This window comes from Sceloporus occidentalis, unplaced genomic scaffold (genome assembly GCF_023333645.1).
Source record: "Sceloporus occidentalis isolate IW3139 unplaced genomic scaffold, rSceOcc1.0.p SCAF_4, whole genome shotgun sequence".
Lineage (NCBI taxonomy): Eukaryota > Metazoa > Chordata > Lepidosauria > Squamata > Phrynosomatidae > Sceloporus > Sceloporus occidentalis.
In genome coordinates, this window is record NW_028316984.1 from 102,682,418 (window position 1) to 102,706,332 (window position 23,915).

At 38.0% G+C, this 23,915-nt stretch overlaps 1 protein-coding gene across 1 annotated transcript in view; it reads left to right on the plus strand.

Moving 5' to 3' along the window:
* Positions 1-20,419, plus strand: part of LOC149314432 (coatomer subunit beta) — a 35,623-nt gene extending 15,204 nt beyond the window's left edge. Inside the window, exons 6-22 of the mRNA XM_089521106.1 lie at positions 566-658; positions 1,456-1,593; positions 3,367-3,486; positions 4,095-4,202; positions 4,484-4,630; positions 6,084-6,229; positions 7,842-7,938; positions 8,268-8,428; positions 10,549-10,669; positions 11,383-11,610; positions 11,765-11,944; positions 14,505-14,649; positions 15,229-15,348; positions 15,557-15,702; positions 17,539-17,628; positions 18,418-18,573; positions 20,090-20,419. Of these exons, the coding sequence (XP_089377232.1) occupies positions 566-658; positions 1,456-1,593; positions 3,367-3,486; positions 4,095-4,202; positions 4,484-4,630; positions 6,084-6,229; positions 7,842-7,938; positions 8,268-8,428; positions 10,549-10,669; positions 11,383-11,610; positions 11,765-11,944; positions 14,505-14,649; positions 15,229-15,348; positions 15,557-15,702; positions 17,539-17,628; positions 18,418-18,573; positions 20,090-20,149 (2,256 nt within the window). The 3' untranslated portion in view covers positions 20,150-20,419. The remainder of the gene's footprint in view (positions 1-565; positions 659-1,455; positions 1,594-3,366; positions 3,487-4,094; positions 4,203-4,483; positions 4,631-6,083; positions 6,230-7,841; positions 7,939-8,267; positions 8,429-10,548; positions 10,670-11,382; positions 11,611-11,764; positions 11,945-14,504; positions 14,650-15,228; positions 15,349-15,556; positions 15,703-17,538; positions 17,629-18,417; positions 18,574-20,089) is intronic.
* The last annotated feature ends 3,496 nt before the right edge of the window (positions 20,420-23,915 follow it).

Sequence of the window (23,915 nt, forward strand, 5' to 3'; positions counted from 1 at the left end):
GATCCCCAACCCTCTCAGACAAACAAAACAAAACAAAACAAAACAAAAACATCAAATGCCTGAAAATAATACAAAATGACATCCAGAATAACATTACATCAATTTCATTGTGCCGAAATGGGCAAATGCCTTCTGCCCCATCTGCATTTCCCACCACTGGTATAAATGAAAAGTGAGGAACAATTTTCATCCTGAAGGCTCAATTTAGTTTCAGAGATTTTCTTGGGGGGCTGCATTCCAGTGGTGAGTGGGACTAAGAGCAAAACAGTAGGACAAGAAATTCCAGCCCATGTTAGCTCAAAGCCAGTAACTAATCTTTGGAAGAGGCATTTCACCTTTTAAGCATGGAGGCAGCAAGAAGACATACAAAAATTGGAAACTTTCCAGTGTCATCCAGCAGATTTGGTCCCAAGGTTTGAGGTTCATGTGAATAATCATAATCCTGATTTGTCAGTTGTGACTGTGAGGGCTGGAAAGTAGGATGCAAATGTAAAAATGCAGAAGTCTTACTGTGGGTGTTTAAAATAAGACATGGTAAAACTCATACTTGTGTTTCACTGTGAAGGATCGAGCTTTGGATTACTTGAGTACCTGCATCGATCAAGTCCAGACATTCGGTGATATTCTCCAACTGGTTATTGTGGAACTAATTTACAAGGTAAATAAAACTGAAATGAATCTTTCATTGTGAAAGAAGTGGACTCTACACAAGAAATGTTAAATGGCTTTCAGCACTACAGTTCTGCTAAAACTCTGTGAGGATGGAGAAAGGGGGTGGCACCATGGGACATGAAGGATTGCATATGTTGTGTCAGAACATTTTGTGGGCCACTGTCTGCTTCATGAAATGGAACAAGAAAGTGGCTTGGTTTCAAGGGATCCATTTGTACATTGGGGTGGGGTGGAATCTGTGGTGTCAGATAGCTGTCACATTTTTAAAATCTGCATTGAGCCTGAGGGCTTCTAAACTCTTAGGATTGCCTTTTGGGGACAGGAAACAAATCCAGGAAAACCATGCTCAACCAGTTGAATTTTGCTGGCAGTTTATTGGAGTTTTTTTGTTGGAGATAGTCTTCATTTATTGTGATGTGATTTCAAGTGGATTTCGATTTATGGCACCCTCTCATAGAGCTTTCTAGGCAATACTTACTCAGAGGAAGTTTGCCATTGTCTTCCTCTAAGTGTATGAGAGAATGTTATTTTCCCAAGGTAAAACTTGGGTTTCCATGGCTGAGTGGGTATTTCAACTCTGATTTCCCAGAGTCTTAATCCAACATTCTTACCACTACACCATGCTGTGTTCGTGTGTGTCTATGTTTCACCGCTCACTGCCATAATAAGGGAACTAAGCAGTTGAAGATTTTTCACACAAAAAACCCGAAACTTAAGTCAAGAACCAAAAACCCTTATTCAACAGATGAACATTACTTCTGTATCTTTTGTTTCCAAATCTAGGTTTGCCATGCTAATCCATCAGAAAGAGCTCGGTTTATTCGTTGCATCTACAATTTACTGCAGTCATCAAGCCCTGCAGTAAAATATGAAGCAGCAGGAACATTAGTTACACTTTCCAGTGCTCCGACTGCAATCAAGGTACAGTGGTACTGTGACATTTTAAAGTACTTTTTTATTGTGCAGCTCATTTAATTTAATTAAATGCTGAGGATTTAAGATTTGTGAATTGGGATAGTATAGAAGGGTTACAGAAGTACTTTTGTATCTCTTGATTATTGCCAGATGGGTAAGAACATTGCATGAATCACTGATCCAGTTGTTTATCATGCACACAATTTTGAAAGTGTTGTGTGATCAGAGATGGGGTGATTTTTATGTAGCTTGTTGACCTTCCAAGTTAGGACTTAACTGCATAATGCGCCACATTAAAAAGAAACCAGCTTGAATAGGACTGTTTGGTTTGTGTGTTAAATGGAAGAAAACGTGTATGGATAACCATTGCCCTCAAGTTGCATAATTTAGCACAGCTACTTTTTAATTTTTTAAAGAAAATGTTAAAAGATTTGGAAAAAAAATTGAAGCAGTAGTTGGTGACCTGAAAGCTGTGTCATGTATTGACTTCATTCTCCATTGTGTTTGTTGTGGTAAATGCTGAATACAGATGTCTTGTTGAGAAAAGTTCCTGTGTGAAGTCCAGAAACCATACTAACAAAACACTTCAGCATCTCAGTCTTCAAGTGAAAAGCAGTATAGCAACATATTTTGAATTTTACCTACCCAAAATATGGGTTGAACGACAGAACTGATTTTTATACTTCAGAAATAGATTTCTGTTCTGAATGTGAATACCAATCAATCAGTCACTTTATTTATATCTCACCTTTTCACCAAGAATGGGATTTAAGGTAGTTTACAGATTAAATAAAAGACAAATAAAAACAAAATACAAGTAGCTAATATGTACAAAAATGAAGATTCAAATAATATTAAAAGATCAATAAAATTATAAACATTTGAAATATTAAAAGCACAGAGTAAAAATAATACAGAACACTAAAACAGAAAGCTCTGCTGGAACAGAAAGGTCTTCACTTGCTAATGAAAACATAGTAAGGAGGGAAGCAATTTAGCATCTGAGCCTAGGAAAGGAGCTCCAGAGTCTGAAAGCAGCCAAAGAGAAGGCTCTCTCCTGTATACTCACCAAACATGCCTGGGAAAGTGTTGGGACTGAGAGAAGCACTTTCTCCAAAGCATGGGCAGACTGATATGGAAAGATACATTCCTTTAGGTAGCTTTCTAGGGAAACATTGGGCTGAAGCACAGAACTTGGGAAGGAGAGACCAGTCGCCACTCCAGCCTCAATTGGGTGGGGGCCACAACAACCACACACTCTGCTCCTGAAGTGGGGCACTGCCGCATTCCTGAATAGGCTGCCGGCAGGAGTGAATTAAATCTGCTACTGAAAAGTCTGGCTCCTGTCGCCTAAGTGCGGCTTCAGAACAGTTTCTTGACACTTTGGGGGCATGTGTCAACTGAACACCACACCCCCGAAACAGCTGGAAGCGGCTCCTTTTGACCTGTCTGTTTCGGGCCATTGTATTACATACAGACTGCTAGAAAATGCCAAATAGATGCCTCTTTTTCAATGAGTCAACTAAGTCCTGTTGGAGGTGAAGAGAGAGGTTAGAAAACACACATTACAAAAACTAGCATCCTACTAAAGGCTGTTCTGGTGTCTGCTCTTTGTGTGTTAATGGACTGGAATGTTCACAACATGGCAGATCTTGGGCTGTGAAATTTGGCATTATTTTAAAACATGTTGCTTCCTCACCCAATTTCTAATTCATTTTTCCAAATTACAAATGGAAACATTTTAAACATTTGAATCTCTCTCTCTTTTTTAAATTTAAGGCAGCAGCTCAGTGCTATATAGACCTGATTATTAAAGAAAGTGACAACAACGTGAAGCTCATTGTCTTGGATCGCTTGATTGAACTCAAGGATCACCCTGCCCATGAAAGAGTTCTGCAAGTATGTATTATTTTAACATATTTAAAGCATTGAAGCCAAACTTTTAAAGTGCATTGTGATTAAATGAAATAGTCTTTTGGGATATAAGGGATAGATTTTTGTTTACAGAGTTGTATCCACAGTTATAAAAATGAAGAAACTTTCTTCAAACAACAATGGATGACCTTAATGTATTTTTATCTGTTACTTGGAGTAAAAGTTGCCTTGTGGAGTGGAGAAAGGAGCTATTTAATCCTTTTACCAGTGGTTGTTTTCTGTTCAGAGTCTCCACCCTCTTTCCCCCTTTGTTTGTCTGCTTTAGTAAATGTGGAAGGGGGAAATGGCTGAATTAGGGAATTGGATTACAAAACAGGCCAACAACAGGAAATGATCCAGGCACTCTTTCTACAATTCCCTGGCTCCAAATTGCACTTTTCCAAGGCTGCTTTTCTATTTTTAAAATTTGTTAGTTGATTGTATTGTGTGTATCATTTAGTATACATTCCATCCGTAGAGAATACTGTTTTTGATTCTGTTTGAAAATTCATGATTTAATCATACACAAAAAATAGCTGTATTTTTAAAAACTAATAATTGAATCCCTATAAATAAGGTGCATTTTATTTCAGGATCTGGTAATGGACATACTAAGAGTTTTGAGTACTCCAGATTTGGAAGTACGCAAAAAGACCTTACAGTTGGCTCTCGATCTTGTGTCTTCTAGAAATGTAGAAGAGGTAAGATACAGATTACTCTGTCTCTTTTTCTTTCTTTTTTAGAAACAGCAGTGCATATTTTATTGAAAGTATGTAAAAGGGATTTTATAGCACCTTTGAGAATAACTGAAAGAAAGAGGTTGGCAGCATGAGCTTTATTTTCTTTGTATTTTCTTGAAAGTCATTCTCCTTGGGGTGGGCTCACTCCCACTCACATGTACATAGGATTTCAACCTTAATCTTCTTCATATTTTCTTTCTTTTCTTTTTTTAAATGCAATTTTTGTGTTTGTTTCTGTTCAGCTGGTGATTGTTTTGAAAAAAGAAGTAATTAAAACAAATAATGTGACAGAACATGAAGACACCGATAAATACAGACAGTTGCTTGTTCGAACATTACATTCTTGTAGCGTTCGGTTCCCTGATATGGCTGCAAATGTCATTCCTGTGGTATGTAACTCAAATTGTTTCTCACTTTCCCACTGTTACTCTTGCAACTAACTTGCAATCACTATCAACCTACTAGATGTACAGATCATTCAGTACTAAGTCATAATAAGCTTCTTGTAGGTTACTGCCTATCAGAAGCAGTAATGGAACCAGGAAAAAAAAGAGTTGAAGGCAGGAAGAGGTATAGCAGAGATCATCTGCCACTTCCCAAATCTAATCTTTTTTGATCTAATTTGATCTAATTTGATCTAATTTGATCTAATTTGGAAAAGCGGTATATAAATAAACATTATTATTATTATTATTATTATTATTATTATTATTATTAATCAATTCACAGCATTAGGGGCAGCAAAGAAGTTTTAGGTTGTTGTTTAACTTCTGTCTTCTTTTTGCCTTCCACTGAGACAAGTGGAGGACAGTTAACTATGCCATCATCAGGCAAATGTAAGGACACGCCTGATCCATGGGCATGTCAGAACACAAGGGGATTGTGGATCTAAAACTGCCCATGTATGCTCTGAACTGATTACTTCCACTAGCAATGTGACATGAGGCCGAGACAGACTGCCCAAAAATGGCAGTCTGCAGGTGCCCATTTTAACTCTGGAGGGACGCCGCAGCCGCCAAACCGTGCAATGTCCTTCTGGAGTAAAAAGAACCCCGGTTCTTCTGGGGGTTTTTTGCGGCACTTGGATTACATCGCGAGTGCGCCATTGATCACTCATGATGTAAGCAACATGCAGGCGTTGTGCGTCCCTTACATCAAGATGGCATCGCACGTGTGGACGGGACACCGCCATTACACACTAGGGTTCTGGACCGTGCGGTTGCTGTGGGGTCTGGAACCCTAGTATTGCCACTGCCATGCCGCTTTTGGCCCATCTGTCTCAGGCCATGCTGTTGATATCCACTCCTAGCACCTTCCCCAGTGCCAGGGAGGCCTTTGGGGCAGACATGCTGCCCCTTCAATACAGCACTACTTGTACCCTTCCTAACGCCTTTTCTCTGGATTTCAGCTGGAGTTCAGATTACTCTCTAAGTTAGTGTATTATTCCAGAAAGCATCTAGCTAAGTTGTGAAACAAAGATTTGGCCTTTCACTGTCTTCTGAGGCTTTTGTTATTTGGCACAATCCACTGGGAATTTCTTTTCTTAATGTTATATTGAAATTAATGAGAACAGTGCCAGAGTTATAACCATCTGCATGTCTGAATAAGTTTTATTTTACTGGCACCATTGAGAGTGCTGGTGATTCTGCCTAAATGCCCCTTGTAGGATGTACTGTTTTTCACAATGAGAAATAGTGGTCTATGTATGTCAGAAAAAAGTTGAGTCTAAAGCAGAATGGTACAATCAAGCCAGTTGCTGCCTTATTAGTTGTTGGGTGGGGCAGGAGTATCTCTTCCAAATTATGTTATTATGCTGTTAGTTCATGTGCATTCTTATTCTAGTTGATGGAGTTCCTTAGTGATTACAATGAAGCTGCTGCTGCTGATGTGCTGGAGTTTGTTCGTGAAGCCATCCAACGTTTCGAAAATCTCAGGCTACTTATTGTTGAGAAGATGTTGGAAGTGTTCCATGCTATTAAATCTGTCAAGTAAGCTTAACAAATTCAAGCGAACGTACAGCTCACTACTTTAAATTAATGGCCATCTAAAATGACATTGTAGAAATTTCTTCTCTCCCCCACGCCTTGTAGCAGCACTCAAAAACCAGTTCTGTAGTTTTTCCCAGTTTGGGGGGTTCATGGGGAGGCTACAGTGGAGAAAGAAGATTGCACCCCTCCTGATTCTGTTCCATCTGTGGATCTCCCTGTTAAATTTTTGCCAAAGGTTTTGTATTCTTTATACAGTTGGCCCTTGTTATCCACGGATGATCTGTTCCAGACCCTCTCTGTGAATACCAAAATCTGTGGATGCTCAAGCTCTGTTCTCCCCAGTGGTGTCACTGTCACTTGGAACAACAGAACTTTGAGAACTTGCCTACCACAGCAAGCTAGCACTGGAGTGGAGAAAGGTGCTGCCATTGTCGTTGTCCCTTTCAGCAGCTATTTTGGTGGTTGTGGTGGATTGTCTCCCTTCAGCATCCTCCCACTTGGTTTGTGACTGAAAGAGGGAATAGGAGCAGAAACTTCCATTGTCCCTGGGGCTGTCCCTGATGGCAGCATGGCCATGTGCATGCACCACCATTGGGGGCAGTGTGGGGTTGCCATACATGGATGCTTGAATCCACAGATGTCAAGTCCATGGATACCAAGGGCCGACTGTACCACTAGAACTATTGTTATGGGACGCCGGATGGTTAAATCATTTAAATATGAATGAGTTGCATGGAGGGAGGGAGGGCGGAATCTAACAAATTCATTTTATTGCATGAGATTATTATAATTTCCTGCCTCTTAGCATATCTGAAAATGTCATTTCTGATCTGCTAGGTAAAGTCAGGCAAATCTAAATCCTTTGAAGAGATTTAGATGTGTTGATTGCATTTATCATTGACTAGCATTCATAGTAAAGTCTGAATATGAAAAAGAAGTGATTGGGCAATTAAATTAATTTGTTCTGTTAAAGATAATGAAGCAGCAAGTGATTATGAAAATATTGCTGTTATCCCCAATACTTCTGCTTCTTTTGGAGTCCTTCTTAAAATGGTTACTGGAAGTGAGCTTGCCTCAGTTCCTGTCACATTTTGAGCAATGATTCGGGGGAAGGGGGGGAGTCTGTGTAGAACTTGGTATGTTTGGCATGATTTATGGGCATTTTGCATCATTTGTCATGCCATTCATCAAAATATGGCAAAATTAGATTAATATATATGTGTATATATTTAAATTGGAAATGGCACTGTTGGCAGGCTTCAGGGGCTACAAGAGTGGGGTCCACAGGCTGCACGTGGTGTAAAGATTCAGGGGCATATATGTGCCATTTCTCCAGTGCTTTTTCTATGGAGGAAATAATTCTGTAGTGGTGCCTGAGACACGGAAGGAGGCTGGGGTTTTGCCATTCATTAGCATGTCTCTGAGACATCCCTACTCCTTTCTGATATGCAGTTGAGTAGAAAATGGTGGCAGTGCTATGAAAATATATTTCTTGTAGGCTTTGAATTGTTTTGAGGTGGAATGACTTATGTATCTATGTAATGCATGAAACCACAGTGTACATTCATTATCCATATAAATAACAAGGCTTACTTTGTACTTCACTTTGTAGAATTTATCGTGGAGCACTTTGGATCCTTGGAGAATACTGCAGCACAAAGGAAGATATACAGAGTGTAATGACAGAAGTCCGTAGATCACTGGGAGAGGTATTTATCTGTAGTGTTAATCAGAGACATTTTTTCTGTCTTCCTACATTTCAGGGGAATAAAAATCCTGAAAGATGTAATGTACTATTGAAACTCCTGAATCAAAGCTTTGTCAATTCAGTCTAACAACTAATTGTCTCATTAATAATAATAGACAATGGGACAAAGGATACTTTTATTTCAAGAAAGAAACAGTTTACAAAAATGGGACTGGATAACTTGTATATTTTTAATACATTAAACAATGTATCAAAAATTGAGAGTTATTTCTAGGCTAAATTATATGCTTTAGTATTTTTTTAAAAATTACATTTCTGTTACACTTTCAGATCCCAATAGTAGAATCTGAAATTAAGAAAGAAGCTGGTGAGCTGAAGGCTGAGGAGGAAATTACAGTGGGTCCTGCCCAAAAGCTGGTTACAGAGATGGGAACATATGCTACCCAGAGTGCTCTTAGTAGTTCAAGACCTGCCAAAAAGGAAGAAGACAGGTGATTAATTTTGTTGCCTTTTTCAAAACTGTGTTTATATGTGCATTACCTTCACAGAGTTTGCTTGTGTGGTTTTATTTATTTTATATCTGTGCTTTCATATCTGCTCTCTTAGTAAGAATGTAACACCTAAGGGCTTTTATTTGTACAGACTGCAGCAGTTAACTAACAGTGAATCTGAGTTATCTGTCCTTACTGGTATTTGCTCAGAATTGAACATAGTCTACCCTGTTTAAAACCTAACATCCAGAAGGAGTCCACCCTCCATCTTGTGCTAATCATCTTGTAGCACAATTCTGGGGTTTATCTCTTAGCAAGCAGTCAAAAGTGCATCATTGGCTGCAGACATACTGAGTTCACACAGGATATCTAGAATTTGGCCAAGAATCCTGCTGAGTCACCAGAGAACTTTGTTTGCAGAGGCATTGGGACACACACCCTGTGCTTCTACAAAGCAACAGTGATTGCTTTTTATAAGAAGCTTTTACCCATGGTGCAGACATACTAATGATTCCAACCAACAATATGGGATGGGCTCACCTACTGCCTCCACTGACATGGCTGCTCTTCTTAGGTTTATTTTGTTTCTTAAAATTAGTAATTTAATGAATGTGTACTATACCAGAATCAGTTGTGGTAAAATATGGTGAGGCAGTTTGCCCAAGGAAAACTCCAGCAGCACAGGCTGTCTCTGCCTGACTTCGTCAAATGTTATTTACTGTTTCAGTCTCTTCCCACACATCCCAGGCCTTTTCTGCAGGTCCCTCACCATCGGAAGAGGTTTGTGGGGGGAGGGGGCTTACAGTGGAGACAGAGCAAGGGATTCTCTTCTCATGAGCATCACTGTGTTACACTAAATTCAACCCAATGCAAGAGAATTGTGGGCTTTTAGTCATCATGCCTGAGTATCTTAATTAAAATAGCATCCAAGCAATGCTTTGGATTAATTTCAATACAATATTTAAACCTTACTAAAGCAATGGTTCTCTAACCCAGAAATAAACCCTTCTGAAGATCATGAGGCTTAGATATGTGAAGATAAAAACAGGGCTATACTCTAAACATGCTTTATTGGGTTTGTTTCTTGTAACCATATGTATTTCAATCCAAACTACTTTGGGCTGCTGGAAAAGGTCTTGATACATTAATATGTAACAATAAAATCAGTAAGGCATACAGTGTGCCCACATCATATGTGAGTGCACCATATGCAGTTTTCAGCATACACTGAAAGCTGCGCCCCGGAAAAGGCAATGGTGCGTGTGCTGCACCTCAGGTACGAGCCCCATTGTATTCAATGGGGCTCCAGCATATGCTGTATTTCCCTTATGCGGGGTGGATGGGTGGGGTTCCAGAATGGATCCCCCACATAAGGGAAGGGTGCACTGTATTTTCAACTTTTGTTTACTAAAAGATGATTTAGGATAGGGAAATTTTACTTCTGCTGCTTCTGTAAAGCAAACAGTAATATTCAGCTTAAAGTAAAGCAATTTTGTTCGCCAGAATGGCAACAGAGTGTCTGTATTATTTGAATCATACAGACAGGATTTAGTTATCAGCATCTTGATTCTGGGGAAAAGTTTGCCCCTTGTAAGCAGTCCTATGTGTACTTGGTTTTTTTAAAATTAATTTTTAAAAATCAATTTCATTTTTTATTCATAGTTTTATTCCTAGATTTTTAGAGCCTAATTATAAACACCCAATAATCCCAGAGTTCCATCTTAGACAACATGATAAAGGTGCAGAAATATTCTAGCCCAATTTACATGTACAACTAAATTTTAGTCACTAAGAGCAGACAGTATGGTTGTGTGTTCTCCTCTTTTATATACATAGTCCATCCCCCACTCCCCATAGTGTTTAAAAGTGACTGTTTTTATTGTGATTGTCTGCAAGTTTGGTATGCGTTGCGCAAAGGTTTTGAAGCCACACAGTATAATATAGTATAGCATAGTCTTTCAGAAATTGATTTAAATGTAGAAGCTGTCTTTTCTGTTTTCCTCACATAGTCTGCTAGCTTTAGATGTTTATGTGGAGGAAAATGTATTGTACAGACAAACAGAAAATGTATAAACTGCCAGATATTATTTTCCTGAATTCAAAATTGCCTTTCTTTGTAGACCTCCGCTGAGAGGGTTCTTGTTGGATGGAGATTTCTTTGTTGCTGCTTCTCTTGCCACAACTCTGACCAAGATTGCTTTACGTTACATAACTCTGGTTCCAGAAAAGAAGAAACAAAATGTAAGTTATTTCTGTTGGAAATATTGATAGGTGATTTTTGCTGTGTTATAGGTTGTGAGAGAAAGTATAACTCATCAGTTACTTGACAATTATGGCGTTTGTACAGTTATTGCTCACGGAAGTTGGTTTCAGCATCTTAGAGCTTTGTTCTGTGTTTAAGTTATATTGTTTGGCTTCAAGGCAACTGTTGCTGTTTTCCATCATCTTCCTTGCTCTAGACATAATAGACAAACCAGGATGTTACGGTGAACCATAGTTTACCATGAACCATAATTTAACATGATGACTACAAGCCACACTGAGCCTTACATCTTTCCCTTTTAATCTACCGCAGCCAAGATGAATGTGTTTGGAAGCTTTAACTTCTAGTATCAGTTAACTTCAACCTGTGTTTTTAATACCTATCAAACTGCCGTTAATGTTAAGTGTGGTTTGCTTGAAACAGGCCAACTTCAAACAATGGGTTATGAAATTGTGTTTTGCAAAAATCATGCCAACATGTGGCTAATAGCATCATATCTGTGGCATAGGAGGAGAGGGGAAGGAGAGAGTAAAAGGCTTTTTGTAGCTTAGCATAAGGTCTAAATGCAGCCAATATATGTACCAGATTTTAATCAGAACTTACATGATGTCTTTAAGAAGGAAAGCTGTATGGAATTAAAAAACAACAAGTGTTACTGTTTTCCTCTTTTTTCTCATCTCTCCTAATTTAGTCTTTTGTAGCTGAGGCAATGTTACTCATGGCCACAATTCTCCACTTGGGCAAGTCATCTCTTCCCAAAAAGCCAATTACAGATGATGATGTTGATCGGATTTCTCTGTGCCTCAAGGTGCTCTCAGAATGTTCACCTCTAATGAATGACATTTTCAACAAGGAATGTCGTCAGTCCCTTTCTCACATGTTATCTGCCAAACTGGAAGAAGAGAAGCTCTCTCAGAAGGTGAGACCACATATGCACCTGTGTATTTGTGATCTTTCTAGGGTTTCAACTCTTGTCAGAGCCAAATTCAGTTCTTGAGAAAGGAATAAAGGATTCGCTTTGTTATGTGTATGTTAAGCGTATCTTAACAAATCCCTCTTTTTCCTTACCACAGAAAGAGTCTGAGAAGAGGAATGTGACAGTTCAGCCAGATGACCCCATTTGTTTTATGCAACTCACTGCTAAAAATGAAATGAGCTCAAAGGAAGATCAATTCCAGCTCAGTCTGTTAGCCGCTATGGGGAACACACAAAGAAAAGAAGCTGCTGATCCACTGGCATCTAAGCTCAACAAGGTAGTGCAGTGTTTAACTCTTCCCAGGCAATCTTTAGATTGGAACTCAAAGTAGTTTCCAATAGTTTGTACTTTCCATTAATTTATTTTGTATAAAATTATTCTTAAAACTTGCATAATACTGCCATATAGTCTAAGCTAATGCTGCCATATAATCTAAGATACTTTCTTTGCAAACCAGGAAATCAGTTAGGCAGTTAGCATTTCACAGTTATCTTTGCTTTGTGCTATAACATTAGAAAGCATATGAAGCCTACTACGGGTCACATTCTTAAAGCCAAAGAGATTCCTGTAGGAATTCTTGTTATGTTTTCCAATCAGTAATGAAGGCCTGGGGGGAAGTCTGCAAATAGGGAAGCTTGCCATGAATGAAGATAAACTGACATGATCATTGAATAGAAATAGTTTTACTGAGAAAAAGAAAAGGAAGTTTCTCTGAATATTTGCCTACAAAAAGAGATGGATACTGCAAAAAATAATGGTATTTTGGGATTTATACTTTTAATTGGTTTGGGATGTGGAAGAACTTAAATCTGGCTTGTTTACCTAAATGGAAGAAAGCATTGCAAAGAATAAAACAATGTTCAACATGGTTCTAGAATAAAATTAGCTTTTTGATAATGGGTTAAAACAATCACAACCTGGTGAGCACATGTTAACAATCTACACTTAAAGAGAAGCCACATCTGAAGAAGCTAAAAAAGAATATTTGTTTTATTCAAAGATAAAGCCAAGATGGGTTTTCATAGTTTTGGTTTAGGGCCTCCTCAGGGGTTTTATTAAAATAACAGGGCAGCTTCTGAACACATTGAGCAGTCGCTAAAATAAGTATGAGTGTATGTATGGCCCCCAAATCGGATGTTCATTTATGGTGACCTCGTGAATTTCATAGCATTTTATTAGTATCAAAGTCATCATTGTGTTGAGGAGGTAAATTTTTCAACAACTTGCCTTAATATGATTTCTGAAGGAAGCTGCAAACTAAGACTGGCCATAACACACTAACCTTTATTTTAAATGAAACAAATGTGTGTGTTTTTTAGCATCTTGAGATGCCTTCTGTCTTTACTGCAGTTTTTTGATAAAACATTAATAGCACAATTAACTTAACAAGGCCTCTGATAAAGATGATTTTTACAAAGTCTTTTAAAGCCTTCCTAGGCCCTCTTTTCCTTCTTGTCCTCTATCTAGCTAGAGTTATTTTTAAGGAACATCAGGAGGTTGTAGAAGTAGGTCTGAAGAAACAAAGACTTCTGGTGTTAGGTTGCAGCAATGTTCCTCAAGTAAACAATGCAGTATAACTTGAGCTGAGAAAGAATGGGATTCTATTCCGGCCGATCCTGCTATAGCAGTGTGTGCCTGCCTACAACAGACAAAGTAAATAGCATCCGTTACCAAGTGTGCATGAATAGGAAAGTCGGTAGAAGAGTAGAAAGCAGGTAAGCCTTGCCTATTCACTTACTCCCTGCATACAGTGGTACCCCGGGATACGAATTGATCGCGTTACGAAATTTCCGGGGTACGAAAAAGTTAGATTGGAAAAAACTGTTCCGGGTAACGAAAGATTTTTCGGGTTACGAAATTCATTTCGGCGCGTTTCGGCGCGAAATTCAAATGCGAAGCGCGGCTAGCGGCTTTCCAGTGCTAACAGAAAGCCTTTTCGGGTTGCGAAATGTATCGGGTTACGAACGGTGCCGCGGAACGAATTAATTTCGTAACCCGAGGTAGCACTGTATTAAAGAAATATAGATCTGTAAGTTTGGTCACCAAAGTGAAAATCATAAGAAAAGTGGAGGCTGGTGAAAGAAAAAAAAATCCATGGATGCATTTTGGAAGAAGCCTTCAAGAGGTTTCTAGAAATCATAAAATGCTTTTGTTTACTTCTGCAAGGGCTACTTGATCTGATTGTTTCGTTTCACATGTGCATATTGTTTGCTTTAGATAAAAGGTTTCTTTCAGTTTGAACACATAGCCATTGTAGTCTGGACAAGCATGCAAAGAGACCTTGCAGCACCTTTTAGAATAACAGGGAGAAAGAAATAAGTTACACCAATATAGCATGTTCATTTCTATACAGCTTATTAGTGAACTCAGCACTCTCTAAGCGATTTACAATCTATAAACTGATTGCAATCATTTTACCAAACTACAAAAGAATGGAAGGCTGAATCAGCCTTGGAGCCTGGGATTAAACTCAAAATGTTGTGGCTGCATTACTAGCGTTTAACCGCTCTGCCACCTGGGCTCCCTAGAAGTTGGTAATATAAGCTTGTGTATACTGAAGGCTACTTCCTCAATTATATCTGAGGAAGTAGACTTAAGTCTATGAAAGCTTATGCTACCAACTTCTTTCTTTCAAAGGTGCTACAAGTTCCATTTGCGTGCTATTCTTTCTGTAATATTTCTTGTACCAAATTTTCTGTTAAAGAAGTAATGCCTAGGAACATTTCTACTTGGTTACCTATATCCCCATTCAAAAGTAAGCCCCATTAAAGTCAATGGGGTTACTCTTGCAACACAAGTACATGATTACAGGCAAAATCTCTTTTCCTGTTTCACAGGTGACTCAGTTGACAGGCTTTTCCGATCCAGTTTATGCCGAAGCTTATGTTCACGTCAACCAATATGATATAGTATTGGATGTGCTTGTGGTAAATCAGACCAGTGATACTTTGCAAAATTGCACACTTGAATTAGCTACATTAGGTAAATAACAATGCTGTTGTTGTTGTTGTTGTTGCTGCTGCTGCTGCTGCTGCTGTTGTGGGCCTTCAAGTCAACTCTTACTATTAATGAACTTATAATAGGGTTTCCTTGTCAGGATTTATTTAAAAGATTTATTTAAAAGAGATTTTGCCATTGGCTTCCTCCAAGGCTGAGAGAGTGTAACTTGCCAAAGGTTACCAAGTGGGTTTCCATGGCCAAACATGAATGTGAACCCCTGGCTCCCAGAATTCTAACCAGTACTCAAACTACATCCCACTGGTTCTGTATGTCTTCAAGTTGACACCAGTGTATGAAAATAATGTACTAGGGTTTCTTGGGCAAGATTTCTTCAGAGGTTTGCCATCACCTTCCTCTGAGAAGGCGAGTGTGTGATTTGCCTAAGGTCACCTAGTGGGTTTCCATGGCTAAGTGGGAATTCAAGCCCTGATCAATTTGGAAACCTAGTTTCCTCAGGTTTCCAGCACTCAGATTACTACACCATACTGGCTCTCGTTTGTACAATTAGTTGTATTTGCCCTCAGTGGTTTCCTTGGCTAACTGTTAAACCATTTTAAATAGGTGATTTGAAGCTTGTTGAAAAACCATCTCCTCTGACACTTGCTCCCCATGATTTTGCCAATATTAAGGCCAATGTGAAAGTCGCTTCTACAGAAAATGGAATCATTTTTGGAAATATTGGTAAGCATCTTCTGTATTCTGCATGAATCCAAGTGTATTAAACATAATCTAAGAATTCAAGATGCAGAGTTTAAAACATATGGAAAGGCTGTTTTTGAAGCGAGATCTTTGCTTTGAATTGGAAGATGTGTAAGTTTGATTCAACTTAAAACTTTAAAAGTGATGATGTAGAGTTGTTCAATTTCTGTTGATCTGTTTGATTTTTTAGTGTATGATGTTTCTGGAGCAGCCAGTGACAGAAACTGTGTGGTTCTCAGTGACATACACATTGATATAATGGACTACATCCAGCCTGCTACATGTACTGATGCAGAATTCCGTCAGATGTGGGCAGAATTTGAATGGGAAAACAAAGTGAGTTGTCTTTGGTTTTGATTATTCACATTTTAAAATATAATATTGTAAAAAAAAAACCTTTACTGAGTTGTGTGAGGGTGGCACCTCTGAAGCTGCCTTTACCCTCCATGGCAGATTTCTAGGGAACAGCTGCAACTGGAAGAAGAGATGGAAGTACTCCATACACTTTGCATGTGTCCTTCTGAACAAACCAGTCACCATAGCCCTTTGGATTTGAGCCAATGAACTGCTTTCACTCTGACTTTTTAGGCAATTCCTCTGTAGAAATATACTTTGAAGATTACTCCTGACATGCCCAACTATCATTTAAAACCATATGTAGAATTTTGGGTTATGTAGAACTATTAGCTGATCAGGGTCTTTTGTAATACTGAGTATAATGAAATATATGATTTTATACTACACGTGCTGCTGAAGATAGTATGACCCTCTTTCTCAGATTATTATCCCATGTAAAAGCAGTATTCAAAAAATGTGTGTATGCCAGTTTTGCCATATTTTGGTCAGTCCTCCACTGTTTTAGGTCCTAGGAGAGGCTTTTACTTCACATGGAAGCAAACTGATAATTAAATTCTGGTTTATTTCCTTGTCACATAAACCCTTTCCTAGAACTAAAATGGCAAGAACTGTAGCAAAATTGTCTCCCCTGTACAGTCACCCTCCTTATCCATGGATTTTTTACCCATGGATTCAAGCATCCACGGGTAGAAAATATTCAAAAAAAAGTATAATTCCAACTAGCAAACTTTGATTTTCTATTTTATGTAAGGGACACAATTTTGCCATACCATTGTATTTAATGAGACTTGAGTGTCCATGGCTTTTGGTATCCATGGGGGATCCTGGAAGAAAACCCCAGTGGATAACAAGGACCCACTGTATTTTGATTTCAATTTTACTGGGGGGGAAATGCTATCAATGGGGGCTGCCATGAAAGGAGTATCTTTCCAAGCATCTGCAAGGTGCCAGTTCTCTAGCCCTTTCTTTTACTTTTAGGTTTCCAAGAGTAATCTCCATTACTTTTTATGTGACATAAAGGTGACTTCATATAACTAACTTGTAACATTTCAGATGGATACACACAGTATGTGTGTGAAAGAAAGAGAGAAATTTGCTTCCCATTACCCCCTTCTACCTATATATTGGTGGCTTGGGTTGGAATCAGAAAAATATATTTTGTGCAGCATTTTCATGCATGCAGTAACATGCTTTAAAACTTAGGGAATGTACTGCAATTAAAAGATATTTATATACATTTTAGTATGAATAAATTTATTACTGCACACATGAAGTATCAACATAATGTATCAGGTATCCAGGATCTGTATCCAGAATCAAAAGTGTTCTTGTTGTGTGCCTTCAAGTCATTTCCAACCAATGGCAACCCTAAGGTAAACCTATCCTGGGGCTTTGGCAAGATTTGTTCTGAGAGGGTTTGCCTTAGCCTCTGAGGCTTAGAGAATATGACTTGCCCAAGAACACCCCATGGGTTTCCATGGCAGAGTGGGGATTCAAGACCTGTTCTCCAGAGTTGTAGTCCAAGGGTCAAACCACTACACCACTCTGTTCTTCTATGGATCAAAATACTAGTATAAAAATACCGGAAGACAAATTCGTGATATAGGCTATCTGAAAGGAAATGAGAACTATAGTTATGGTAGGCAATAGTATTTAATTATTGAATTATAGTTAGTACAACTTGAATACTAGCTGAGATTTACGATTTAATTTCACAGACAAATCTCTGTGCATTATATATTGTAACATTTAATTTTATGAAAGAAAAGAGAGATTGGGAAAGTCATTGTCCTTGTATTTCTATATTTTTTTAAGGTTACGGTTAATACAAATATAGTGGATCTGAATGAATATTTACAACACATATTGAAGTCAACTAATATGAAATGCCTTACCCCAGAAAAGGTAAGCATGAATGACCATCCAACCTCTGTTTCAAGACCTCCAAGGAAGTAGATTCCACCACTCTCTGGGGCAGTCCATTCTACTTTTGAATAGCTCTTACTGTCAAGAAGTTATTTCTGATGTTTACCTGGAAACTCTTTTCTTGTATTTTTAATCCACTCTGTTCTATTCTCTACAACAGCAGAAAATAAACCTGTTCCATGTTAACATCCCTTCATATATTTATGGTTATAATTTTGGGGTTTTTGCTCCATGCTCAGTACTTATACTGTTTTGAGGACACAACTTTGAGTCCTGTCTATGTCTGTGTGTTAAAATTTGTAGAGAGAGAAAGAGAGAGAGAGAGAGAGAATTTAAAATACTGTATAATGAGAAGATCAAACTTTAACCCAGGAATGAGCAACTACAACACATTCAGGGACCAGTTTTCTATTCCAGGAATATGTCATTGCCTGGACAGACTGCTAAAATGCCAAACAAACAACCTAATTCAGATATAGCCAGAAATTTACTTCTGGTTTTGTACAATGAATATGTCTTTAAATGCTAAAGAGTGCAGGGGGACCTACAACATATGCAAAAACCTCTGCAGGTTTCTAGTAAAGACAATTCACCACCTTTCCTATGTCAGAAAATGGGCAATATTGAGAGTCAGGAAGGCTTGAGTGTTACAAAAATAGGATTGATTGCCATGTAGCCCAAGGGCTATACTTCTTCAAAAGTTTGGCTGAATTGTTCCTGTTGGAGTAAAACACATTTCCAAAAGGTTATAAATTCTTGTCTTTCTAGGCTCTTTCTGGATATTGTGGCTTCATGGCTGCCAATCTATATGCACGATCCATATTTGGAGAAGATGCCCTTGCAAACGTCAGCATTGAAAAGCCAATTCATCTTGGACCTGATGCACCAGTTACAGGACACATAAGAATTCGTGCAAAAAGTCAGGTAACAGTATTTTCTGTTAAACTCTTCTTTTTAAATTATGAACGTCCCACCCCAGTCTACAGTCTTTGTTTGAAGTTCACCATTTAACATTAGCTATAACAAGTGCTCTGGTTGCTGTTTTTCTGGATAAATTTCAAAGGGTAGAGTGGTGCTATGATCTCAGTCCATCATCCTGGATGGCAGTTCCAGACCAATTTCCAAATAAATATTTTATGGGATGTAGAAAGGCACATCTGTCATTAGCAGATAGTTGTGTGAAATAGAGGATTTTTTAAAAACATACAAAAAGGTATCCAAAGAGCTTTTGGAAGCTTAGAAGGGTTTCTTATATCCTTATATATGCCCCCTGAAAAGCTGCTCCCAAAAGATTCAGGATTGTCAGGAATAATGTCTGGTATGGTGATGGAGATGTACTTAGAATGCATTTATAATTTATATAATATACTTTCTTTATTGTTGATATTTATAGGATGCTATAAGAATTTTTAAAAAAATCTGTAGCAACATATAATTAAAATAAATAAATAATGTGATTATCTAAAAACAACAATAAACCAATCTAATTTTTAAAAAAGAATGTGATACAAGACAAAATCAACCCAATAAAATACAAGGGAAAAACTGACGAACCAAAGCCAACAAAAAACAAAAACAAAGCATGAATTAAAACTACTAATATGTGAGGGGGATTAAAAGGCCTGGGAAAACACAGAAGTTCTAGCCTGTGGGTGGCAGAAAAATATGCGTGTCAGGCCAATTTCCTGGGTGAGGGGATCCAGAACTGCAGGACCACCCCTGAAAAGATCTCATCTCAAGTAAGCCACTTTGTGGGCTTCAAAATGAGGGACCATTGGAGAAAGTCTCTTCTAAATGGGCACCCCTGGGAGGGGATATTCCATCAGATGCTAAGGTTCCAGGCCACATAGCACTTTATAGGTCAGAACCCTCACTTAGGAATATAAGCTAGACTGTGATGGAAAACTGCTCTTCAGGATAAAATGCCATCTTTCTTTACTACTTCACATCCATAATATAATTTTATATTTCTGTTCCACAATTGTATATCCTACTCCTTATGATGTTATGAAAATTGATCCTGCGGAATATTATATGACTTGCTGAGGTGAAAATGTATTTTCTTTTTGTTGAAAAATGGGGATCAAATTATTACTATATTCTAGAAAAAGCATATTTCCCCTTAAGTTTAGATGTATCTCCCTCTTCTTCCCCAGTAGTGCTTCTTGATGCAATACAAACTTCCTTTCATTTTGTTTTGAACCTCATTGCTGTTATTGTGGCAGCATTTACATTGACAAGGCAAAATAACAATCTATCTACAGTTTAATTCTTTCCCCATCATGTTACACAATACACTAATCTTAAATGTCCTGCTTGGAGCCATGAATAACAGATGTTTCAGGATAGATGTATAAATGAAGATACAATTCTGTTGAATATTACCTGTTGCAAAACTACATGAACTATTACCAGCTATTGTTTTTCCTCTCTTTTGCAGGGAATGGCACTAAGTCTTGGTGATAAAATTAATCTCTCTCAGAAGAAAACTAATTTATAAATACAAGATTCTTCTGATCAATTATAGTTAAGAGCTTGGAATTTTGCTTGTTGGAGTCAGGACATCTTGTATTCTTCTCTTTCCTTTGGTTGTAGAAGCTGATCTTCTTGTGCTGATTGCATTCCAGCAAATAATTTGTAGTTTTTACTTATCACTCCAAGATCATTGTTGATAAAATATTAAATCTGCATTTTTTTCTTAATGTCCTTAGAAGTTACGTTGTCTAGTCTCCTATATGTACTATTTCAATAAAATGACATAGACAAGTTCTGACTGACTTTTTAATCACATGCTACTTTGGGACTTCTTAGATTTTGGAAAAGATTTCATTTTACTGTTGAGAGAGGATGAAACTCCTGGGACTGCTGAGCACAGTACTTCTTTTCTGTTTGAATAAAGCTGCATCTACACTCCAGAAATAATGCAGTTTGATGCCACTTTAACTGCCATGGCTCAGTTCTATGGAATTCCGGGGTTTTCTCTGACAGAAGGCTAAATATCTCACAGAACTACAAAACATTTCACAAAACTACAAGTCCCAAAATTCCATAGCATTGAGGCATGGCAGTTAAAGTGATATCAGACTTCATTTTGTTCAATAGAGGGACAGCCTGCACATAGAGGGACATACTTGATGTGCATGGGGTTTATCTTTATTGAAATGAATGGGTATCCCTGTAGATCAGGAGGCACATTCTTTCCATCATTTGGAAAGCAGAGTAAGAAGTTCTAGCTGAGCTGCTTCATTTTGGACTTCTCCCTTATGAGATCGGGAAACAAAATGATAGCACTCAATGCACTGTCAAACTTAAGATGTTTCATATACAGTAGTAATATTCTTTCTTAATCAATTGATAATAAGAATTAGGATTCTACATTCACAGATCTTTTTAAAAAAACAAACATACATGTGCAGCCCAAACCTGAGCCATTTAATTTCTGTATATATCACTATACCATCAGTCTTACAACTGAATTCATATATTGAAGGGTATTTTATGAGGCTATAGAAATATGCTACTTGTGAATAAATGATGACACTATTATGTTATCATTTAGATACTTAAATTGTAAATGTGGTAAACTTGCTTAGACAATGATCTGGTTTATCAGAAAGATGGAGGGGGAAAACACTGATAACAGGTTTCTGCCACATTGGAAAGTAATCTTTCTTCCCGGACATGTTGATTACTGGGGTGATGCCAAGACTTTATCTGTGTGATTATCTGGTGCTGATACTGAACCTAGTGATTAGTACAGAATATTGTAGAAACATGTCTCATATTTTACATTGTCTTGAATGCACTGCTTGTACTTAAAAAATACCATGTATCTCAGATTCTTTCACACTGAAAGCAAAAACAAAGTGATAAATAATCTTAGAGGATAACTCTGATGACATGTCATCCCAGCATGATTAACTGGAATTGTGGTAGAGACTTAGGAACAGTTTAAGGATTTTTTAAAATTTTCTCACTTACGTGTGAACACTTTGAGTGCCAAGAAGCGAGACATGTTTACACTGGTCCTTCATACAGTACTTAAAGAACATGTGGAATTAACTGCTATTGGTATGATAAAAAGTTTGGAAAATGAGTAGGCATGTTTATAGACAAAAGATCCTATGAAGAGCTTTCAGCTATGATAGCAATGTTAAATGGGAGCATAGCTCTTACCAAATGATGGAAAGTTCTTACCATGGTGCTATGATTGTGGCTACTACTAGAAGCAATGTTGGACTAATTGGGCTTTAGTTTTATGGTTGGTGCCATCTCGGCACTTAAATCAACAGTTAAGCAAATTCTATTAATTCCATCAGACTAAGAATTGGATTTAGGCTATAATGCTTGGACATATGAGCTCAGGGAGACATTCAGATCATGAAATAGTTTGAAGCCATTTCATGATCTGAACACACATTATGGTCTAAATCCAATTGTTAGTCCAATGGAATTAATAGAATTTACCTAAGAATTGACATCAAATCCAGTTGATCCAGTGGACCTATTCAAACAATTCAAATCATAGTAAGTTTGTTATAGGGATTGATATTAATACAAAATGTGAGCCAGTGTGGTGTAATGGTTTGAGTGTTGGACTTAGGACTCCAAGAGAGTAGGGTTACAGTCTCTCAGCTTCAGAGAAAGGCCATGGCAATCCCCTCTGAACAAATCTAGCCAAGAAAATTCCTTGATAGGTTCATTTTAGGATCTTCATAAATCAGATACGTCTTAAAGGCATAATAATTACTCTACTAAATAAAAATTAGGTCTCTGTAATTTAGGTTATGCTGGCCCCCATATATAGATGCTTAATGTTGCCAATCAGTTTGAAAAATAATGTCAGCATAATACAATGTAGCATGTGGTATCTGCTCTCACTCTCTAAGTAATCTCTGCACTTCTGGTTTGAGCTATAGCTCTGCTCCAGGTACACTAAAATTCCCATGAAGGCCCATGATGATTCAGAATATCTGCAGAGTAAGGCAAATCAGTTTCATGTGGTTTAGAAGCTGAAACAGTAAGAAACTTTGGATCCGTTTTTGGACTACATTTCCACATTTTTTTCCCATTATTCAGGCTTGGTGGGGCTGACAGGAGTTGCAAGCAGAAACATCTGGAGAGGTAGCAATGCACCATGGGATAAGACACTGAGGTTTCAATTTTATTCTCTTATCTAGGAATTTTCTCATTAAACTCAATAGGGCCTGTTTCTGTTTTTTAATATTGTAAACTGAGTCCCAGTCTTGAGAGAAGGATGGGATGATGATGATGATGATGATGATATTGAATAATAATAATAGTAATAATAATGCTTCTGAGTAATAATAATAATAATAAAATTTTATTTCTATCCCACCTGTCCCATAGGATTCCCCATAGTAGCCATCAGTTTGCACTATGTGCCATGAATCCCTTAGACTACACTTCAAACTATTCCTCTCTCGCCACCTTGGATCTTATACAAGAAGAATGGCAGAATATAAATAAAATAAAATCACTAATTGGTATTGGGCAAGACACATTCCCTGCAATAGGCACCCCATACAGTTCCCCTGCATAGCCCAACTCATCAGCAGGGCTTAAGGAAAGTCTTCCTCTTGGCAGGTACAGCTATCCAGGAGGGGTCACTGCGGTCGCATCTACACTGCGGAATTAATGCAGTGGCTTAGTGCTATGGAATTCTGAGATTTGTAGTTTTGTACACCATTTACCCTTCCCAGTCAGTGCTAGTATCACAACAAACTACAAAGCCCATGATTCCATAGGATGGAACCATGACAGTTAAAGTGATGTCAAACTGCATTAATCCTGCAGTGTGGCAGCACCCTGAGAGAGTCTAGGTGGTTCTCTTTAGTGGTAAGAAGGGAAAAGTCATTCTTAGATTGTTGATAAATGATTTAAAGGTACTTAAACCTCAACTATCCATTGTCTTATAGTGGTTTGAGCTCTGGATTATGATTCTAGAGAACAGGGTTCAAATCCCCACTCAGCCATGGAAACCCACTGGGTGACTCTGGGCAAGTCGCACTCTCTCAGCCTTAGAAAATGGCAATGGCAAACACCCTCTGAAGAAACTGGCCAAGAAAAGCCCATGATAGGTTTGCCTTAGGGTTGCCATAAGTTGGAAATTACTTGAAGACACACAACAACATCAATCTTGCTGTTCAAATGCCCCTCAGTGTTAAAGACATGCAAGAGCAAAGTATTTAAACCAAACACACAGGGAGAAAGTGCAGCTTGTGTTTTAAAGCTCTGCTTTGCCT